General features: G+C 41.3%; 2 protein-coding genes across 3 annotated transcripts; both read left to right on the forward strand.

Moving 5' to 3' along the window:
• The first annotated feature begins 218 nt into the window (after nt 1–218).
• Nucleotides 219–6,740, forward strand: LOC149942694 (uncharacterized). 2 transcript variants are annotated; one of them, XM_090178754.1, is made up of 2 exons: nt 219–267; nt 331–6,740. In XM_090178754.1, the coding sequence occupies exon 2, from the start codon at nt 905–907 to the stop codon at nt 4,673–4,675; it is 3,771 nt and encodes a 1,256-aa protein (XP_090034880.1). In that variant the 5' UTR covers nt 219–267; nt 331–904; the 3' UTR covers nt 4,676–6,740. The 2 variants fall into 2 exon arrangements, with proteins under 2 accessions (XP_090034880.1, XP_090034879.1); XM_090178753.1 differs by having other exon boundaries at nt 225–267; nt 327–6,740.
• Nucleotides 6,741–17,569: 10,829 nt separating this feature from the next.
• Nucleotides 17,570–19,645, forward strand: LOC149942695 (uncharacterized). Its single transcript, XM_090179511.1, has 2 exons — nt 17,570–18,328; nt 18,428–19,645. The coding sequence occupies exons 1-2, from the start codon at nt 17,570–17,572 to the stop codon at nt 19,643–19,645; spliced, it is 1,977 nt and encodes a 658-aa protein (XP_090035637.1).
• The last annotated feature ends 847 nt before the right edge of the window (nt 19,646–20,492 follow it).

Below are 20,492 nucleotides of genomic sequence, written 5' to 3' on the forward strand. Positions count from 1 at the left end.
TGTCATCGAATTAAATTGAGTCGCGCTGGAAATGCGTTAGTGAACAATCCTTTCGCATAGTCTGGGTAGAACCGGTTCATTCCGCTTTCGTTAAGTAATTAATCATTTTGACAAATTGAATACACCTGTTAATATTCGTTAACTGTCACGCGATTATTTTGTTCTTTCCCCCCCTTACCTTGCGAGTATAAAAGAAACCGCCCAACGGTCAATTTCGCAGAAGCGACTAACAGCGCACCCACTCTCCGACGACCAATCAGCAAGATGGTAATTATGTTTTTGAAATTTTTTAAGCGAGATTAGTTTTTAATCTCTATATGTCTTAGGCAGCCCGAGACGACATTAAGCTCGATTATGACACTCCCCCAACAGCACCAGTGAAGTTGCCCGAAGTATACGCTAGAAAATCAAAAGTCGGCGAAGTAATTAAAAAAAATAAACCTCGACAATTATTCGCGGGGAAAGTTGCTAACCAAGACATAGAAAAATTAACAAAGAATACCACTTGGCACGATATTGTATTAGAATTCTCCGAGCTCGGAGATTTGGGCGTTAAAATAACGACCTTTGACCAAAAAATATATATAGATATAAGGCGTTACGCCACGCACGTAGCATCCAGTCTTCCGCAACCGACTAAACAGGGTGTATGCGTTAAACTAGAATCAGGACCCCAGCTTAAAGCAGCCTTAGAAGACGTCAAGGACCTAGACGCCGTTTACCTAATTGAGGGTGATAAAATAGAAATTCGTCATAGCCAGGCCACCGGTCACACTTGCTTGACCAAAAATTCTGGTTCCTCATTTGCAAAATCGCTGACCCTATACGGCAGAAGAGACATTCACGACGTCCTGCGGTTATTGAGGGAAGTGACTCTACGCTACGACGAAATTCGTAAATTACAATGACTCAAGAAGCCCCTCTCGATTTAAGCACCAGGTTTCGACCTGAGAACTATTATTCGGTTACTAAAATTATCTCTCGGACTTCCAAAAAATACAAATGTAAAACTTTAGAATTCAAGTGCGAGTTCAAAAACTTGGACGATCTCAACCACGCGCGAATAGAAACCCAATTAAACCAAATTTTCCAATCCCTATTAAACGAAATTAGCGATGAAAATCAGGGTTATAGTCGTATCAGAATAGCGGTCAGTTCGGACGAACTCGAAGAGCCCATTAATTTCCAATTTATGAACCTAAACGAGTTGACGGCCGATAGAATTTTAAGCGGTATCGAGCAGGTAGCCCAGTCCCATAAGAATTTATACTTTGAGGCCCCCCTAAAATTCGACGTAATTCTTCTACAAGACACCAATATGAGTGGTAGTCGAAAAAATATTCGTAACAGGACTATTGACTGCTTAGATAATTACATTGAACAGGGCAATACCTTTATTCCAATTCGCAATTCTGATAATCTGTGTTTTGCGAGGGCTGTAGCGGTAGGACAGTGCCTCGCTGACTACCAAGAATTAAAAAATAAAGGGCAATCCAAAAATTTTAATATCCATGATCTAAATTACATACGTAATGTCAACCATCCAAAACAAAAAAAAGCGGCCTTAGCGTTACACAGATTATCAAAAGTGCCACCAGGTCCTGTTGAAATAAAAGACATTCCTAAATTCCAAAATATCTTGCCCGATTATCAAATTATCCTACTCGATTCCGATTCCAATTTTGACCCCATTTATTTAGGCCACTTTCAACCCAAACAAATCTTTCTCCTTAAATTAGGAAACCACGTTCACGTAGTGAGGTCTTACGCCGCCATGTTCGGGGGAATAGGGTACTGTCCATTTTGTTTGAAAGTTTTTGGGAATAGCAAAGAAAAAAAGCAGCACAATTGCGAGGGCCCCGTTAATTGTAAGCGGTGTCTCGACACGAATGTTTCGCATACCGAAACTAGTCAACGTTGCGCCAACTGCTTTAGATATTTTTCGGGGAATACGTGCTTCCAAAAGCATATAGAATTAGGGACGTGCGACAAACTCAAACGTTGCCTAACTTGCGGTAAAGAGTTTGAAGGGGAGCACGTATGCGATTTGAAATGTCACTACTGCAAAATTGAGCACCCGAAAAATGCGTGTTTTGTTCAACCTATCACGTTACCGGAAAATTCCACCAGAATCCTTTACTTTGATTTTGAAACTTTAGTCGACAATGACGAGATTAAACCCGTTCTGCTAATTACCGCTATGCAAGAGAGTCCGTACTCTGAAACGTACGATTACCGTACCTTTACCGGCTTTAATTGCGTCGAGACGTTTTTAGATTACTTATTGGAGAGTCAGGTCGTTGCAAAAAAGGGTAAGACCAAATATTCAAAGGTCGAACAAGTTTTTAATAACATTACGTGCATTTCGCATTTTGGATCTGGATTTGACAGTTTACTCGTATTAAAAGGAGTTCTGACCCGGCCAATAATCCCCGAAGTTATCTTTAAAGGCTGCAAACTTCTCGCGATGTTTCTTTCCAAATACAATATAAGATTTATAGATAGCTTTTCTTATTTTCCAGCCCCTCTCAGAAGCTTCTCCAAAACCTTTAATTTAAGCGAAAGCAAGGGATTTTTCCCGTATTCTTTCTTAAAAAAAGACACCTTAGACTATATCGGCGTCGTACCGGAAAAATCCTTTTTCGAAGTAGATAAATTAACCCCCGACCAATTGGCAAATTTCGACACTTGGTACGACGCCCAAAAATGTACCGTTTTTGATTTAAAAGAAGTGTTGACAAAGTACGCCATTGATGACGTCAAGCTGTTACAGAGGGGTTTTGACCGGTTCAGAAATCTTTTTAGAGAAAAGGTCAATTTCGACATTTTGGCGGGAAAAAGCGTGACTCTACCCGGAGCTTTAACCGATTTATTTTTGAGCCGGTATCTGAAACCAAATACCATAGCTATTATCCCGCCAGCAGGGTACAGGGGTAAGCATTCCGTTAAAGCTCTCAGATGGGCGGCTTACTTGGAGCAAAAAATGCACGTAAAGTTTCAAACGGCGCGATCGTTGGAGGGAGAAAAGTATTTAGCTCCTTACCACCCCGACATTTACAGCGCTGACCCTTTAATAATTGGGGAATTTTTCGGGTGTTTCTGGCACGGGTGTCCCAATCACACTGACCATAATGGGTACAATTACGAACTTAAAGAATCTAACATCAATAATTACTTAAAAACTCTCGACAAAATCGAGTTTTATCGTCAAAATTACCCCAACGCGCGTTTAATTACCATATGGGAGTGTGAATGGGACACGTTTTTAAAAGATAACCCCGAAATAAATTCGTTTTGCGACGAACTGGCTTTCTCCGATCCGATCAATTCGCGAAGCGCTCTGAGGGGTGGGCGCGTTGAAAATTTTTTACTGTATATAGAATCCACCCCCGAGAGGCCGATTAAATTTTACGATTTTAACAGTATGTATCCATCGGTCTCCATGTCCAAAAATTACCGCTACCCCAAAGGGGTCCCCGAAATCTTAACTAGCAACTTTAATTACGAACCCGATTTCTATTTCGGGCTAATCAAAGCGACTCTTCTCCCACCCCAAGATCTATATCTCCCCGTCTTGGGCTCCCTGATTGGCGATAAATTAATGTTTACGCTATGCAGAACGTGCGCCCTCTATAATCTAGCCGACTGTCGTCATACCGAGGCGGAACGCGCGATTACGGATACGTACACTACCCCCGAGTTTTATTTATCCCTTCAATATAATTATAAAGTTTTACAAATTCACGAAGTGCAGCATTATCGCGAAACTTTCGACTCTGACTGCCCCCTTTTTGACGATTACGTCAGAGATTTTTACAAAATGAAAACCCAATACGCTGGTTTTCCTAAAAACGTTGACTCCTTAGAAGAAAAACCAAAATATTTAAACGACTTTTGGGAACAGGACGGGATAAAAATAGGCCTAGAAGAGGTTAGCTCTAACCCGGCTCTCAAAGCGCTTGGCAAGCTTTCCCTTAACCAGCTTTGGGGACGTCACCTAATTCAATTACGTCAAAATAATAGTTCTTTTATAAACTCCTACGCTGACTTGGTTAAAATTTTAACTGATAAAACGAAAGAGCTGACCGATTTAAAACTCCTAGAAAATGGAATGGCTCTCGTGACGACCAAATATCACGAAGACCACGTCCCGGCTTATCGTAAAGGTTCCCCAACTGTGGGCATTTTCGTCGCCTCTTATGGGCGTATTAAATTATACAATCTAATGGCTAAAATCGGGCCTAATTTGGCCTACGGCGATACGGACAGTTGTATTCTGATACACGATAAGAAATTAGATTTAACTTTATCAAGCAGCTTGGGCGGACTTACGGATGAATATCCTAATGACCCCATTAAAGCTTTTACCACGATAGCCCCCAAGGGTTACTCTATCTTGTTCGAATCGGGCAAAATTTTAACCAAGATAAAAGGCGTCACTCTTACTAAAAAAAATCAGACCATCTTAAACTTTGACACGATAAAGCAGTTGGCGCTCGAGAACCGCGAATTAAAATACCGTGTCGAGATTCCCTTTAACGTGAAAAGACAAAAAACCGGGCACTTGTATCTCAGACAAGCCGAAAAACTAGTGGGATTTACGTCGACGAAACGTATATTTTTCAAAGACGGTACTTCTATTCCCTACGGATATTCATGTCACTCACACGCCTAAAATTTCAAACCCCCTGTACCTTTCTTTTGGCTGGCCCCAGTAAGTCGGGAAAAAGTCACTGGACGTTTAATCTCTTGAAAAATAAAAATTTAATGTTCGACAATCCACCCCAAAAAATTTTATATTGCTACAATCTTTGGAACGATCAATTTGACGAATTAAAAACCCTTGCCCCCGAAATTGAATTCCATAAGGGACTCTTTAGTGAAAAACCCGAAGATTTGTTTGACAAAAGACAAAACAACCTCTTGGTGCTAGACGATCTTTCGAGCGAGTGCTTAGACAACGCGCTGGTATCTGAACTTTTTCGAGTGTGTTCGCATCATCTGAATCTGAGTATTGTATTCTTATGCCAGAACGTCTTTGGTCAGGGCAGATTTTCGCGCGACATTTCGCTTAACGCCTCATTTATAGTCCTGTTCCGAAGCCCCCGTGATCCATCACAAATAAAACATTTAAGTCGTCAGATCTTTCCGCATAACCCTAATTTTCTGAGCAACGTTTATAATTACGTAACGTCGGATACGCCCTATTCTAACGTGGTTGTTGACCTGCAACAAAAAACTCCCGAATTTCTAAAAGTTAGAACGCAATGCCTCATGGAAGAAGGACCAATGTTAGTATTTACCGAAAATTAATTTTTTATTTTATGTATTTATCATTTTTGGTAGAGGAAAATGTATATTATTGTAATAATCAGAATATATAACAAAGTGTTTATTCGAATTTTACGTCATTCTGTAAAATGCCTTTGCCCAGGTCAATTATAGAAAGCCGCCCGTATCTAACTTTATTAAAAAAGGCTTCCCCAAATCAAAGACGATTTTTACTGAAGAACGCCACGCGAGATCAGGTTGGCTCAATCGCGAATATCTGTCATAATATTTGCCGCGGAGCTTTACCAGTTGGCGAGCATAAACGACGGCAATTACAACGATATAAAAAATCTATTAGAAAACTAGGTCAAAGAGATCTCAGTGATTGTTATCGACGAAGAATTCTAGTCTCGCAAACGGGCGGTTTTTGGGGAGCGATTCTCGATTCGCTCATCCCGCCAATCTTGGGTCGTATAATTAATCCGGCGCGATGAAGAAATTTGTCTTGCTACCCGCGGATAGCTATTTATCCGATACCGAAAAATTGCTAAATTTAATACAAGAACACATGAATAGTATTCTTAACAAACCCGTTCGAGACGGTAGTGAAGAAGAAAAACTACGAGAATATCTGGCAATGTTGGCGCGGTATCTCAGAATTAAAGACTATGACGGCGCTCCAGCCGTTCAAATAAAACCGCCCCCTTTACCTCCTTCTTCGAGTACGTTAGCGCCTATACAGTTAGCACACGGTGCGATCTACCAGCCTCCCGCTGTACCTAACGGTTCATTCAGTATCCCGCCGCTCGCCTCGCCAAGTTTTTTTTCGCCTCCCCAAACGCCAAATCAGCTCCATCAACTATTCGCCGGGCCGCAACAGGTGCAAAGAGCCGTACAGCAACCTCTCCACCAACTGGAAATGGCTATTAACAGGCCCCTCCCAGCATCACCGATAAATCCTGGAATTTCTACACCATGGCAGAGTGTCTCCGGCATTGCGGGGTTGTACGAATGTCAATCGCCCGATTACGCCCATAAAACTTTAATTGCAGCCCCACCGCATCTCGTGACGTCACGAAATATTCCATTCAAGCCTGACTTTGCGAGTACTCCAGGCTACCCAAAGGGAAGATGGAAGAACGGCGCTAGCAACGTTTTCACTTCACCCGCTCGAGCTGAGCTACGTAAATCTCGAAGCGAAACGAGTCTCGATGAATATAGCACGCCAACTTTCAAAGACAGCAGTTACAAGCCTTCGGAATCCACCCTTCGTAATACGACCGAACCTGTTTCCTTGCCTTTCGTAGGACCGCTCTTGACAAGAAAGGAATTGCCAACCCGACAAGGTCGCAAAGAAAGACGCCGGGCGTATTCTAAAGATCGTGAAATTAATGATTGGGAAATTAATGAATGGGAAAATTAATGTTTTTTTGTAAAACCATGTTTATTAAACACTATTGATTACAAAATCTGTTTTCGTGATTAAATAAATGTACACACAATGCCAATAGCGAAATTACTTCGTTCATATATATTTCATTATTATACATTTTTAAAATTTTCTTAAAGCTTAATCCAGAAGACCTATTTAACAGAAACGAAGCAACGTGCAAACCGCAAGTTTCTTGGTTCATATCTTGAATTATATTTTTATTATAAAACCATTTCTGAGCTAAATGATCCAATTTAAAACCGTAGACATCAAAATGTTGACCGAAAGAACAAAAAAAATCTCCCACGCGTTGTCCTTTCCTATTTTTAGCACTGACGAAGATTCCTATCCAATGGCTTCCCGGCATTGATGAGTCTTGTACATTGGCCACCAAACAAAAGGGCTTTTTTTTCGGACAATCTCGAGGTAAAGTATCTTTGGAAAATGTGCCCAGAAAAAAAGGTTTGGTTCTCGGGTCGCATTTTAAAAAAGCGTCCAATTGAAAAGTATTCATGGCAAAACCCTTTGAATTTCTTCGGGGTAAAATGACCCCAATATTTTCTCGTTATTCTTGTCCTTGATATGGTAGAGTGGGCGGGGTTTATTTATCACCTTCGATATGGTGAAAACCTCTTTACCCCAATATCCTTTAAATCCCTTACGAAATACTTTGCTGGTTTTTGACAGGCGCACGTGATCGCCAATCTTGAATTTCGGTTCCTCTCTTTTCGCTTTCTTTCCAAATAATTTTTGCCAAACAAGATGCTCATTGGCTAAGCTTACTTCGCTAGGTCTATATCCCGTCGTGCGATGAACGCTATCGTTATAGGACTTTACAATTTTTGGTAGTTCTTTTATAAATTTTTTTCCTTTACTTTTGGTAAGAAATCTGTAAATTTTATTTTTAAGCGTCCTATTCACTCTCTCGCATACGCTGCTTTTTTTATCGCCGTAACAAACGAAATGCTTAATTCCCTGGTCCTTGAAATAGCGTTGCACTTTACGATTTAAAAATTCAGAACCTTGATCAGTATTAATTTTCAAAGGCTTACGTTGTTTGTGGATTTTTTTGAAAGCAGCTAATATATCGCTCGCTCTCTTAGTTTTCACGGGAATAGCGAATAAATATCGGGACAGAATATCGATATTAGTAAGAATATAATTAAATTTATTAATATTTTTTAATTCGTTTAACTCGATTAAATCAGCCTGGTGTTCTTCGTTCAAGCTCGTGACATTAGTCCTATTTCTAGGAAAATTAAATTTTCTATCTTTGTGCAACGTATAGGCGTCTTGGGTCAACGCCCAATCTTTAATTATTTTCTTGGAAATAGAGGGTAATTGTTCGGATAAACGTTTTAGTCCTCCCAGACTTCCGGGATTTTCTGGGTCAAAATAAATAGATTCTATATTCATGTCTTGACAGTTCAAAGTGTGCTACATTATTAAATGAAAGACCAGCAAAGTTTACATTTTTATACATTTTAATGGAAATTTTTAATACATCAGCTCTGATAAAATTTCAGATTCATTTTGCATGATATTATGATATAAATTTTCTACCCCCAGTTTATAGTCGGGAAAGTTGACGTAAAATGCCTTAATTACGTTGTCATAGTTCATAAGGGGTATCGCCATCTTGACACTTTTTTCAAGTCTTTCGCAGAAATGTGACGCGATCGGTTTGCAGCTAATGTGATGGGCCAATTGATTATGGCAGGGCAGGTTTGGGCACGCCTCGGTTAACGTAAATAATACACTTTTTAATTCGTCTAAAATAGACATTTTCATTCCTTCAAAAGCGTCTTTTCGGTCAGTTATTTCTTTGTCGAGACTCGTACGGATAATCTTCAAACGGTCCCAGGCTTCTTTATCTAGGGCGACCCCGTTGGCGGAGGAATACACAACGTCGTAATTTGAATTAGACCCGCGAATATAGCCGCGAATATCAATAATTCTTCCACGCTGACAGAAGAATCCTTCCAACTTGACACTATCCGACAACCAGCTGTGAAAACGTATAGCTTCGGTAGTGGTATTGAAAAATCTTTCAATTTCTTGTTCATAGTTCCAGAGATTCTTCCACACTTTTACGCTAAAATTGACATATTTTCTATGTCCTTGACGGTTAATTAAAATTTCAGGCTCCGCGAGATTCGCCGATAAAAAAATGTCGAGTTGGTTGGAGAGAAAATGGGGGCGTGTCATTCTCAAACAAAAGCTCGCGTCGAACTAATCGAATAGAAAACAGGGTGGCTCATTTTATTCGATACTATATATCACCTTTCTGTCCCGGGTAATTAAAATCTCGTTATCAAATTCAAAGTACATTATACACACGACATTAGTCGGTAGGGGGTCTTTCAATTGAACATCTAAACGTAGAGACCCCTGTCGAGGAATACTCGTATGATCAGCCGAAGCATTCTGGTCCGGCGACATATCGAAAGTAAAGATGGTGTACCCCTCCTTAAAATTCGCAAAATTTAGATAATTACCCCTATCTTCGGAAGCTATGCCCATTGACTCGAATAAAGACTGAAAAGGTAAACAGTAATTTGAATTTGCATAATCCATTTGAAAGCCGTCAGGAGGGTATCTATCCGGTCCGACTGACAAAGATAAGTCGGTGATATTTAAATGTTCAAATTTCAAGCTATTTGTGGTCAATGACCCGTTGAAAGCTTCTTCTTTGACAAAAACTACAACTGCCCTTTTTGGTATTTTCCCGAGTATAACGTTATCGCGATTTATGTTTTTTAGACCCTGAGCGATAGAAAAACTTTTCATAATTGTTTGCGTAATGGGATAAATCGCTGGTATTCCGCTTTCTAGCATCCTAGCGTGGGCTAAACTTATCTGCGGAGCCACCTTGACTTTAGTAACGTATAAATACGCCTGTTCTAAAATTAGCTTATAATCTTTTCCCTGCTCTAAAGCTATTATACAAGTTAAACGAGGGCTTCTTACTAAGCGGAATCTTACGGGTAGTTGATTTACAATAAACTTATTCATGTGACAAATATCGAGGGGTAAATGGCCCATTAACTCAAACGTGGTCGATTCTTTCGTTCGCGCGCATCTCTTCAGCATTCCGTTACGATCATTGTTAAAAGCAGGTTCCCACATGTCTTGCGGGTTACAGGCCGCGTTCATATAATACATTCCATTCTCCAGTTGCGTTTTCTTAGCATCTTCACCAAAATTCAGCAATTTCGCCAAGTACGCGTTATACGCCGAAAGATTATTTGTAGACTGTACCGACGTATCGCCCAAATACGCGTCGATTTGCGAAAAAAGAGTTCCAATAAGATTATTCGTGACCCCGACTTTCACTTCAGTGGCTGGTGCGTCTGTACCGTCGAAATGCACGAGTTTCATTTTTAGTTTGAGCATAGTTTTGGATAAATCAATGTATAAGTCATCAGATGCCGGAATAAAAAATTCGAGAGGGCCATTGTCGGTTATGTTATTCGTGGGCAGATATCGTATTTCGGTTGTAGCTAATATGTTGGTATTTAACACGGGTCGTTCGAACAAGTCTAACGAACTTAGCATGCCTTCTCGAAGCACCATTGTTTCTTATCCCAAAAAATCGTCTTTCGTCCTTGATTTTTTCGTTTTCTTTTTCCGTTGTCTAGGAGGCGCGCGTCTCTTACGAGTTCCACTGCCTGACTGGGGCTTACTCATTCTGTCAGCGGCTTTATGTAACAAATTGCTTCCGGCTAATCGTAAATTGTTGCGGATAGCCAATTGCGGATCTACACCGGATTCCAAATCACCGAACATACGCTTTCCGAGACCTAGGGCTTCGCTGCGTAAAGGTATTACCATCGGTGTAATATATCTCATTAATTTCTTAAATATTCCACCCAAACCACGCCCTCTCTGGTAAACGGGGCCGGCAAACACTCGCCCCCCATATTGAGACTTATAGTAACGGAAATAACTGTCACTCTCTGACATCTTTCTTGAAATGAAGTCGAACGACCGTCTTCCCCGCGTTAAATATCAAATTTTCTCCAAAATCAGTTTTTAAGTCTATCTCGATCAACTCTAGCTCTCTTGCTTTAACCGGGTAATAGTCTATTTTGTCGTATATAATAGACTTATTACTAGACTGATCATTGCTCGCTAACGGTATAATTTTCATGAGAGGAGCGAAAGTATCTCCGGTATACTGGGGATATATTAAATTCGAATATAGATAAAGCGTACTCGCGCCTCTAGATAAATCGGCCGGATAAGTACTGTCGTGACCAACCAGGTCAAAATCAAAATCCGTAAATCCTAATAATTCGCCTAAGCCTTTCTTACTGGATTTGAAGAAAATAGTCACAGCCCCGTGATCAGCTCCTACATGGATTGTGCCATTGGGGTTTATACCGAAATGAACAAGGTTTCTCACGTGATCAGGGATAGTGTTTGACATGGCGTCTAATATTGCTTGAATACTTAAATAAGTTCCAATCGGAATATTACAGTCAACTTCTACGTTGCGTGTAAAAGTCATATCGCGTAGATGATTTTCTTTGATTTCAATATAATTTAGATGATTTAAAATTATGCTCCTCGTATAGGGGGTTACCGGTTTTGACGGCTGATATACCCCCGATTGATATCCCGTGTCATCCTTGCTCTCGAAACATAACAGTTCTTTCAAAGGTCCGTCAGGAATAAATAACTCGAAATTGGTCTTCTTTTTCTTGGTCGGGTCAGCCGGATTATGTATTGTCGGATCGTAAATCCAATAAAGTCCATCGGGTTTTTCCCAGATTTTGAACGAAATGTAGGCGTCCAGTCCATTTTCCCTTATTCCTTCGTTAATAGCGCGTACAACTTTTTTAACCAGACTATATTTGATGACAAATCCGGCAGTGTCTTTTTCGGCTTCCAATTTAGCGACTTTTAATGAGATTTTATAAATGTAAGGTCGTTTTTTATAATAATCTGCTGCCACCGTTTTTAATTGAAAATTATTAGTTTTATCCGTGATATTTTCCCAGTTGGGAGGCAAAATTACTTCCGACACGCCAACAACAAATTTGTCCGGTAGTGTTATAGAACGACCCAAGTTTACTTTAAAGTTTGACTGAGTATTCGCCGGATAGAGGTCGCTAGAGGCGTTACTCGGTAGAGTTACGTAAAAGTCGTCCATTTTTATAAAAAGAATGACGGTTTCTTATTTGGAGGGGATTCGAACTCGTGACTATTTGAATTTGCTATTTACAAAGTTGTTCGTCCTACCAAGTAAGCTACCGTCATCCCTACTCTAGATTCGTTTCGTTTCCTACAGATTCTCCTTTCATGAAAGGGCAAAGCGGTATCTTTTCCAAGTGTCGAATGAGTGCTACGCTTTTCCAGTCGGTTATGACTAGCGGACAGAAGGCGCACTTGACCGAAACGCTGTCTGGTAACGAATAAAACCCTTGCGCGGCCAAGTCTGATTTATGTACACCTGGTACCTTCCAATTAACGAAACTCATTAATCGTTTTTTTTCCGAAAGAAATTTTAAAGGAATATCGTGGCTATTTACCGTAGCCATTTTTTCTTCGAAATTTACGTATACAACGAAATCGTCCCGAATACAAATCTAGAGTTTCCTCTAACAGCGTACTGGGTAACCTAGCAACGGCGCATTCCTCGATAAACACCTGCTCGTAATCAATCAAACCTGTCACCACTTTAACAATGCCCGAGTATAGCGAGCCTGGGAATTCCTTTAAAGGAGTACTGACCTTTTTTCGCGCCAAAATACCCACCAGTCAGCGCCATTTTGAATAATTTCGCGCCAGCCAATTAGCGCGCAGTACACGCGCCGCGCCAGCCAATCAGCGTGCAGTATCCGCGTAGTAACCACGTGCTCCCCGCGCCGCGTAGTTACGCGCCAGCCAATCAGCGCGCGCGCCACTCTGCGGAGGTCAATGACCTCGATCCCCGAGGAAAATGCCGACCCCCCCGCGCCACCTGTGACCTAGTTTAGGGAGGGGGGAAGGAAGCGGGGATTTCCGTTGCCGACCCCCTTTCTACCTCTACATGGAAAACCCTTGATGATTGTGGACACTCCTACTCATCTTTTCCTATTACAAATATTATTTTTCGTTCTGAGAGAATTAAATGTTCCACTAAACTTTTCTACCATGGTCTAAGTTCTATATCTTCGTTTATTCGTTTAGGGTTTTTCATCCATTCCACCCAAGCACTTGTCAAATTTCCAAAGAGATGCGATGGTAGTCCAGATCGAGCAACGGCTTCTGCGCGGACTCGTTGTTTATCAATTTCCGCTTCTACTTTGTCTAAGTTTACTTTGTGAGGGTTTAGACTGCAACGTCTAATATGTCGACTCAGTTGTGATTTAAACGATTTATTGCACGTTGTACACGATGTACGTTTACATTTATGGGTTTTTAATCTATAGCTACGTATTCGTTTCTCGCAACTTGGACACTGAATATATTGGTTTCGACTCATTTGTAATATATTCAAAGAAGACAAACACGTACTATTCATGAACTGTTCTCGATTTTTCGGGGGGATCTCCGTATTTAATTTTATAAAGTATAAAATGTGTGTTCATAGGGTAGAAAAAATATCAGCCCTATTTTGATTTTCCTCCAAGTTAAGTGTTTCAGATAACGTTTACTTATTCCGCACCTTCAATCCATTTTTTTCACATTAATTTGATATAACCTTGTATCTTCCTACAATTCAGTTTTATGCTATGTACAAATCCCTTATTCATTACATCATTCCAAATTTAGCCTAATTGATCTTCTGACATGGATATTCCAATAAAAACGTTTTCTTATATCATCGCTTCTGATTAATCTGAATGTTGTCAATATAAAAAACATCATATGCTATATTTAAATATAAAGGATAAACTTTGCTTAGGTTAAGGATAGAGTGAAATGGAATTATTAAGTAAATAAGCATAAATTTTAGGGTGCCTTTCCTCCAAAATATCTAAAAGGGCAAATACATTCTGGATAAATTTACAAGTTCTTTGGAATTAGAGACGTTTTTATCAAAGATAAGCCAAGTTTATAGCTTATTGTCATTGGTTCCATAACAAAATCCACGTTGTAACGTGATAATGATATTAGATAACGAGAAGCCGTATGTGGTTTCTGCACGATGGAGCTCCACCCGATTTCAGCGCAGACCTAAGAGCTCATCTTGACGCGACTTTTCCTTTAAGGTGGATAAGTTGTGGTGGACCAGTTGTGTGGCCAGCACGATCTCCCGATTTCAACCCATGCGGCTTTTTCCTCTGAGGCTATCTTAAAGACTTCGTTAACGTCCCGAACTTCAGTCTCGTAAACTACCTGCGAAAACGCATAATTGATGGCTGTTAAACTATCCGCAATACAGTTGGAATCTTTGAAAGAGTTCAAGAATCATTTGTACGATGAGCTCGTACCTGTATTAGAGCCAGAGTTGGCCATTTTGAACCAAATTTGTAATGTTTTAAATAAAACAGAAATTTGCATTAGTAACTTTAATTCTAGGTTTAATTAACATTTATGACGATTCTTTAAAAACTTTATCTAAGTGTTATTAAATCCATTGTAGGACTTATGACACTTAATACTCAAGTCTATTAATTGCATCAGTTATGTTCATTATCGTTTCACCATTAAAAAACAAATTTGTACTAAATTTAATCAATTGTAAGCATTCGCTAGTACCATTCCGTTTCCTTAACAATCGTATTTCGCTCTTGTGTGTTTTCCAAAATAAGAATTAAGCACTATCCCAGAATCCATTGGGGTAAACACTTTGAATTAGCATTCGCATCGTACAAGTTGTTTATTTCCAAAATTTCTGACCATGATTAACAGTGTCGATTAAACTCGATTCTTTGAAATACTGGAACTTATGGCATTAATAAAAACATTGTAGGATTTAACACACTCCTGCTGGTTCAATAATGAAGTTTTGGCATTTGCTATTGTGTTTATCGCTTCACCGTTAAAAATCAAATTAATAATTAATGGCAACAATTGAGTTCAAGGCAGATACCGAACTTCACATAACTGGCTATTTCATGTTTTGCAGCCTAAAACTCTGATACCAAGCATTATAAGCATAATAATAATAATTGGTTAGGCTTATACCCAAGGCACCACCTAGGCCCAAGTTCATAGGATATTTTTGACTCATTAGGACAAAAAGAAAACGCTCCAAAATGTATGACATACTTATCCGTAACATCCTGTATGGTTCGATGTCAAGTTTTGCAGTGCAATCTAATAGGTGTTTTTACAAAAGAACGGTGGTCACGTGTTTTCAGTAAGTTTGCGTCACTACGGTCAAAATTAAATCTCTAAGTTGGCCGATAATTTAGTGTCGTCCGCTATTTAAGACAAGGCTTACCTGTCGTTTAGTAAAGTGAAAGTTGAAAAAGTTCTAACTGGTATAGAAGATTATTTATTTTTGCTGAGTATTTTATATCTTTCAAGGTTAGTAAATACAAAATAACTAAAACCAGACTACCTTATAATATACTTAACACATAAAAATATATTTTTAATACAACCCTAGCCTTTATTATCTATTTGTAACGCTGTTAATATTTAAAACTAAAATTGTCTATAGATCTTAAAAGAAATTGATTTGAAAATCTTCATCGGTTCATTGTGTAAATTGGCGCGTGCTTGCTCGGAAGGGATAATCTTATTGGCTAAGACAAATGCAGATAAATATTGCTAAGCCCACGTGATTCTATTTTATTATCAGAATAAATAATTACACGTGCGACGAAAAAATGGGCGATATCATCGAGATTCACGCGTTTTTAATTTAAAAACCCTTCCTTTTGACGGTTTTTATTTTGGAGCGAATAATTTCTTTTGGCGTCTATACGCGGGCCTTAGTATCAACAGCCGGATCTTAGCAGACGATGCCTTGCTCAAACATACTGAATTCCCATGAGCCTCTATAGCGAAAATCTTTTGTAGAACCACCTATTGTTCTAATTACGTAATGAAATGAGCCCTAAAAACATTTTGGCAAAGCACCTATATATTATTTATTTTTGCTAACACTGACTGTGAATTGCGAGTTATGACGAGGCTATTTCTCCAACTATAGTGTTCATAAGGCTGACTCCTCCTAAAAACCAATATTTGGTGAAATTATGTAGTCGACTTTATGACCATATGAGCAACGGGCCAAATGTGCAATTGGTCAAATTGAATCAGTATTGGAGCTCATTTGACCAACTGTTATACTAAGCCGGTCCTATACTATGTCTTTAGTGTTAGGTTGACCCTTAGAACGGGCAATGTATTCTAAGTATTGGCGCCTGACGGCGCCGCACACTCACTTCGCTCGAGCGCTGGGAAGCCGGACCGGCGCTCCCCAGCCCCGTTCTTTGTAACCAAGCTGGGCCTTCTAAAACGCAACCTAGAGGACCGTACCTAGCCAATCACACCTAGTATCGTCCAACCGCCAAATGAGCAGTCGGCCAGATGAGCAGTCGGTGAAATGAGCAGTCAGCAAAATGAGCAGTCGGTCAAATGAGCAGTCGGCCAAATGAGCAGTCGGTCAAACAAGCAATCGGCCGAATGAACAGTCGGCTAAATGCACTGCCTGTCATATCCATAACAAAATCCATAATAAATTAAACCAAATTCAAATATGGCGTCACTAGTCTTTTGACCGTTAGGGGCCGCCGCCTACGAAACGAAGAAAGTAAACCAGCTCCCGGTCGTAGCTCGACATTCTCGTTCCCGCCTCGACCTGGAGACGTAGCTCCGAAACTCATTCTATGTAATCACTTCTTTTATGTGTAAAGATTGTGACACTTTTAATTTAATTTAAAGGGGAAGTATAGTTTAAGGTTCGTTACGTCTAGGGGTTTATTAATTTAAAGAAAAGTGTCAACATTAAAAGTAAAATAATGAAAACAGGGTTTGGATTATGGTTCCCAAGATATTTATTAATAAATCAAGCTAAAGATTAAAACGATATATATTCACAAAAACATAAAGGCTCTGGCTCTGGTCTCCCATAAAATATATTGATTGTTAATTTGGTCTTACGAATCAGGTGAACTGGGTAATGGCATCGTCTTTTGTAGTCGGTTTTCCAACGCGGACTTGAACGTCTCCCACGAGGTTATTGGTCAGCTTTACCGCACATTTTACCGCAACGTCCCGCGACTTTAAGCCCGGTGTCGTATATAGCGAGAACATCGGAGTCCGCGAAAAGCATTTTGCGTAAAGTTTACTGCTCGAGAGATTGCTCACTTCTGACCACGTTTTCACTCACTGGTCACTTTCAAAACGGGACCTTCAGCCCTCTACGGGGTCGAGTCAGTTAAGATAAGAGTTCTTCCTATTGAGAGGTTCGCACAGGTGTTGTTGGTGTTGTTATTGGTGGGGAAACCAGAGCGGGTAAAAACCCAGAGCTACATCTTAATCTCTTTGTGTAGTGGGAAGACCAGAGCTTATGGAAAAATTCTTTAGAAGGGGAAAGTTTGTGAAATACAAAATATAGTAACTGCATATTTTCGTGTTATGTTTGATAATGTTACAAGATTATTCCCATTAAACGTTAATATAATTAACCAAAGTTTAATCAATCAACATACACAACAAAATGGCGACGAATTTGGAGGAGATCTAGCTATAGACACACGTAGACAAGGCCTAGCGACGCGGCCACGAGGACGAGAATCCGGTGACTAACTTTATACGTTTACATCTGAACAATTAGTTGCCCGTTATATATAAATCACGCGTAATATCGTATAACGAACATCTACAACGTGTTCCAAAAAGATATTCGAGAAGAATCAACGTGTTTTACGAAACGAACAGATTCTGCACACTCCAGTTTTTATCCTTAACGCGATTATGGCGATGATCGGGCATCTACACATGTTCGAAAATAAATCGGAATCATGGGACCAATACGCCGAACGATTGGACGCGTATTTCACGGCCAACAATTATATCACGGACGCCGGTAAAAAGAAAGCGGTTTTACAAACTATTCTCAGCTCTGAAACGTATACGCTCCTGCGGAATCGCCTGCGGCCGGACACCGTAGCATCAAAAACGTACGACGACCTTGTCGGAGTTTTATCGAGATATTTTAACCCAACGCCTTTACGATGTATCGCTCGTCTACGCTTTCACAGGCGTAATCGTCTCCTGGGAGAATCGGTTGAAACATTCATAGCCGACCTACAGGCGTTATCTGTAAATTGCAAGTTCGAGAATCGAGACGAAATGATTGTAGACAAGATCAGTTTCGGCATAAACGATGATGCAATGCAACAGAAGCTCGTAGTGGAGGGAGAGGACAAACAAGTAGTCACGCTTAAAAGAGCCACCGCTCTCCTACTTGCCATGGAGAACTCGAAGCGGACCCTAGGCGAAATCAAGTCGGAAGAGAAGGAGAAACAGCCACAGGTGAAAAAAATACGAGCCAATCAACAAAGCCACAGTGGAAATTCCAGCCGACAAAATAAGCGAAACGGCAACACCCGTTTTCGTGATGACGTCACAGGGCCACGCCACACTAGCTCCAGCGAAAATCGGACTGAGGAAAAACCCCTCCCCGATTACAGCAAATGCCTTCGTTGCAAAAGCGACGAACATAAAGGTCACGCATGTCCCTATAAAGAGTCAAAATGCAATAAATGCGGTAGAAAAGGTCACCTTGCTAAGGCTTGTTTGAATCCTCCTGACAAATGAAAAATCAAGCAGGACCGTCACACACACGCCAACCGTGCAAACTACATCGAGGAAACCCCAAGCGCTAACACTGACGACTTTGACGAATACCGTGACGCCATCTATCACGTGGACGTGCGCTCTGAAGAAGTTCCTCCTCCTGATACGGTGACCTTAAAGGTAAATGACACCCTCATTACCTTCGAAGTTGACAACGGTTCGGGATACACCGTCATCCGCGAACGCGATTTTCTTCAAGCAGTCGGACAACACCCATTTTCGCGCCAACTCGAGTCGTACACAGGAGATTGCCTTGCCGTCATTGGACAAGCCACAGTGCATGTGGTATTCCGCGACCGTGCTGCGGATCTGCCAGTCATCGTCGTCAGTGGCGCACGTCCAAATCTTTGCGGCCGGAAATGGTTGTTTTCCAAACTCGCCATTCTTCCCTCCATAAGTCATTCATCCGACTTGGTAAACACCGTTACCAGCGGAGATCCCGAGCTCGACGCTCTTCTCGACAAGCATTCCAGTCTTTTCACCCCAGGTCTGGGGAAAATGAAGGGCATCAAGGCTCACCTGTACATGGTCGATAACGCAGTTCCGAAGTACTGCAACGCCCGTACCATTCCGTACGCTAGCCGTGAGTTGTTAGAGGATGAGCTCTGCCGTATGGAAAGCGACGGAATCATTGAGCGGGTGAACTACGCAGACTACGCATCACCGATTGTCACGGTGACGAAACCAAACGGCGGCATACGGACATGTGCCGACTACAAAGCAACAATCAACAAACAGCTCAACATCGATAAATGCCCCATTCCAAGGACTGAAGATATCTTCGCGCGACTTGCTGGATGCAAGTTTTTCTCGAAACTGGACCTCTGGGATGCCTACAACCAGATTGAGCTGGATGAGGCCTCGCGGCGGTACACCGTCGTAAACACCTCTCTTGGACTTTTTCAGTTCAACCGGTTACCCTTTGGTGTGGCTTCAGCATCGGCCATCTTCCAAAGTTTAATGGAAATGGTCCTTGTCAACGTGAAGAACGTCACACCCTTTCAAGACGACACCCTAGTCGGCGGGAAGTCAAAGGAAGAACACCTGAGAATATTGGACTCTGTCTTACAAAATTTCAGCGCTTACGGATTGAAGCTCAAAAGAGAAAAATGCAGATTCCTACAAACAGGGTCGAGTTCCTTGGCCATAAACTGGACCATCACGGAATCCACCCGCTGGAAGATAAGATGAGGGCAATCGTTGATGCCCCCGAGCCAGACAACGTTGACACTCTACGCTCATTCCTCGGTATGTTGATCTATTACGCGAGGTTTCTCCCAAATAACTCGACACGGCTTGCACCGCTCTACAAGTTACTACATCGCTATACCACTTGGTCATGGGGCCCCAACCAAAAGCTTGCCTTCCAAGAAGCAAAATGTACCCTACAAACATCAAATCTCCTGGTCCACTTAGATATCGACAAAGAGGTCATACTTGCGTGTGACGCTTCGCCAGTGGGGATCAGCGCCGTGATTTCGCACATCGTTGACGGCACCGAGAAGCTAATCGCTTTTGCGTCCCGCAGCCTCACTCCGGCGGAAAAGAACTACTCCCAATTGACAAGAAGGGTCTCGCCATAGCATACGGCGTGAAGAAATTCAAGGACTACCTCTACGGCAAGAAGTTCACGTTGTATACCGATCACCAGCCACTTGCCACGTTGCTTGCAGCACACAAACCCATTCCGCCGATGGCAGCCGCTCGAATTCAACGATGGGCGCTCATATTAGCAGCGTATTCATATGAACTCAAGTTTCACAAGGGCTCCGCCAACGCGAATGCGGACGCTTTGAGCAGATCACCGCTGCCCTTCAACGTCACAGCTACACCAGTTCTGGCGGAATACGTCTTTGCGGTCCAGGGCGTCGCAGCAACCGGACCCCTTACTCCACGACAACTCGCTGACGCCACCATAGCGGATCCTACTCTTCAACAACTGAGAAGACACATGACTAACGGATGGCCACAAAGGATTCACCCAAATTTGGCAACGTACCATCGTCGACGAGATGACTTATCAAATTATCATGGTATC

Source organism: Leiobunum rupestre, chromosome 6, assembly GCF_980474605.1.
Source record: "Leiobunum rupestre chromosome 6, qqLeiRupe1.1.hap1, whole genome shotgun sequence".
NCBI classification, from domain to species: domain Eukaryota; kingdom Metazoa; phylum Arthropoda; class Arachnida; order Opiliones; family Sclerosomatidae; genus Leiobunum; species Leiobunum rupestre.

Excerpts from the sequence above, each read along its gene's own strand:
- LOC149942694 (XM_090178754.1), top strand. The coding sequence starts at position 905 with ATGACTCAAGAAGCCCCTCTCGATTTAAGCACCAGGTTTCGACCTGAG.
- LOC149942695 (XM_090179511.1), top strand. The coding sequence starts at position 17,570 with ATGGCGATGATCGGGCATCTACACATGTTCGAAAATAAATCGGAATCA. Across the intron at positions 18,329-18,427 it reads GCGACGAACATAAAGGTCAC|GACCGTCACACACACGCCAA; the intron begins GCATGTCCCTAT and ends AAAATCAAGCAG.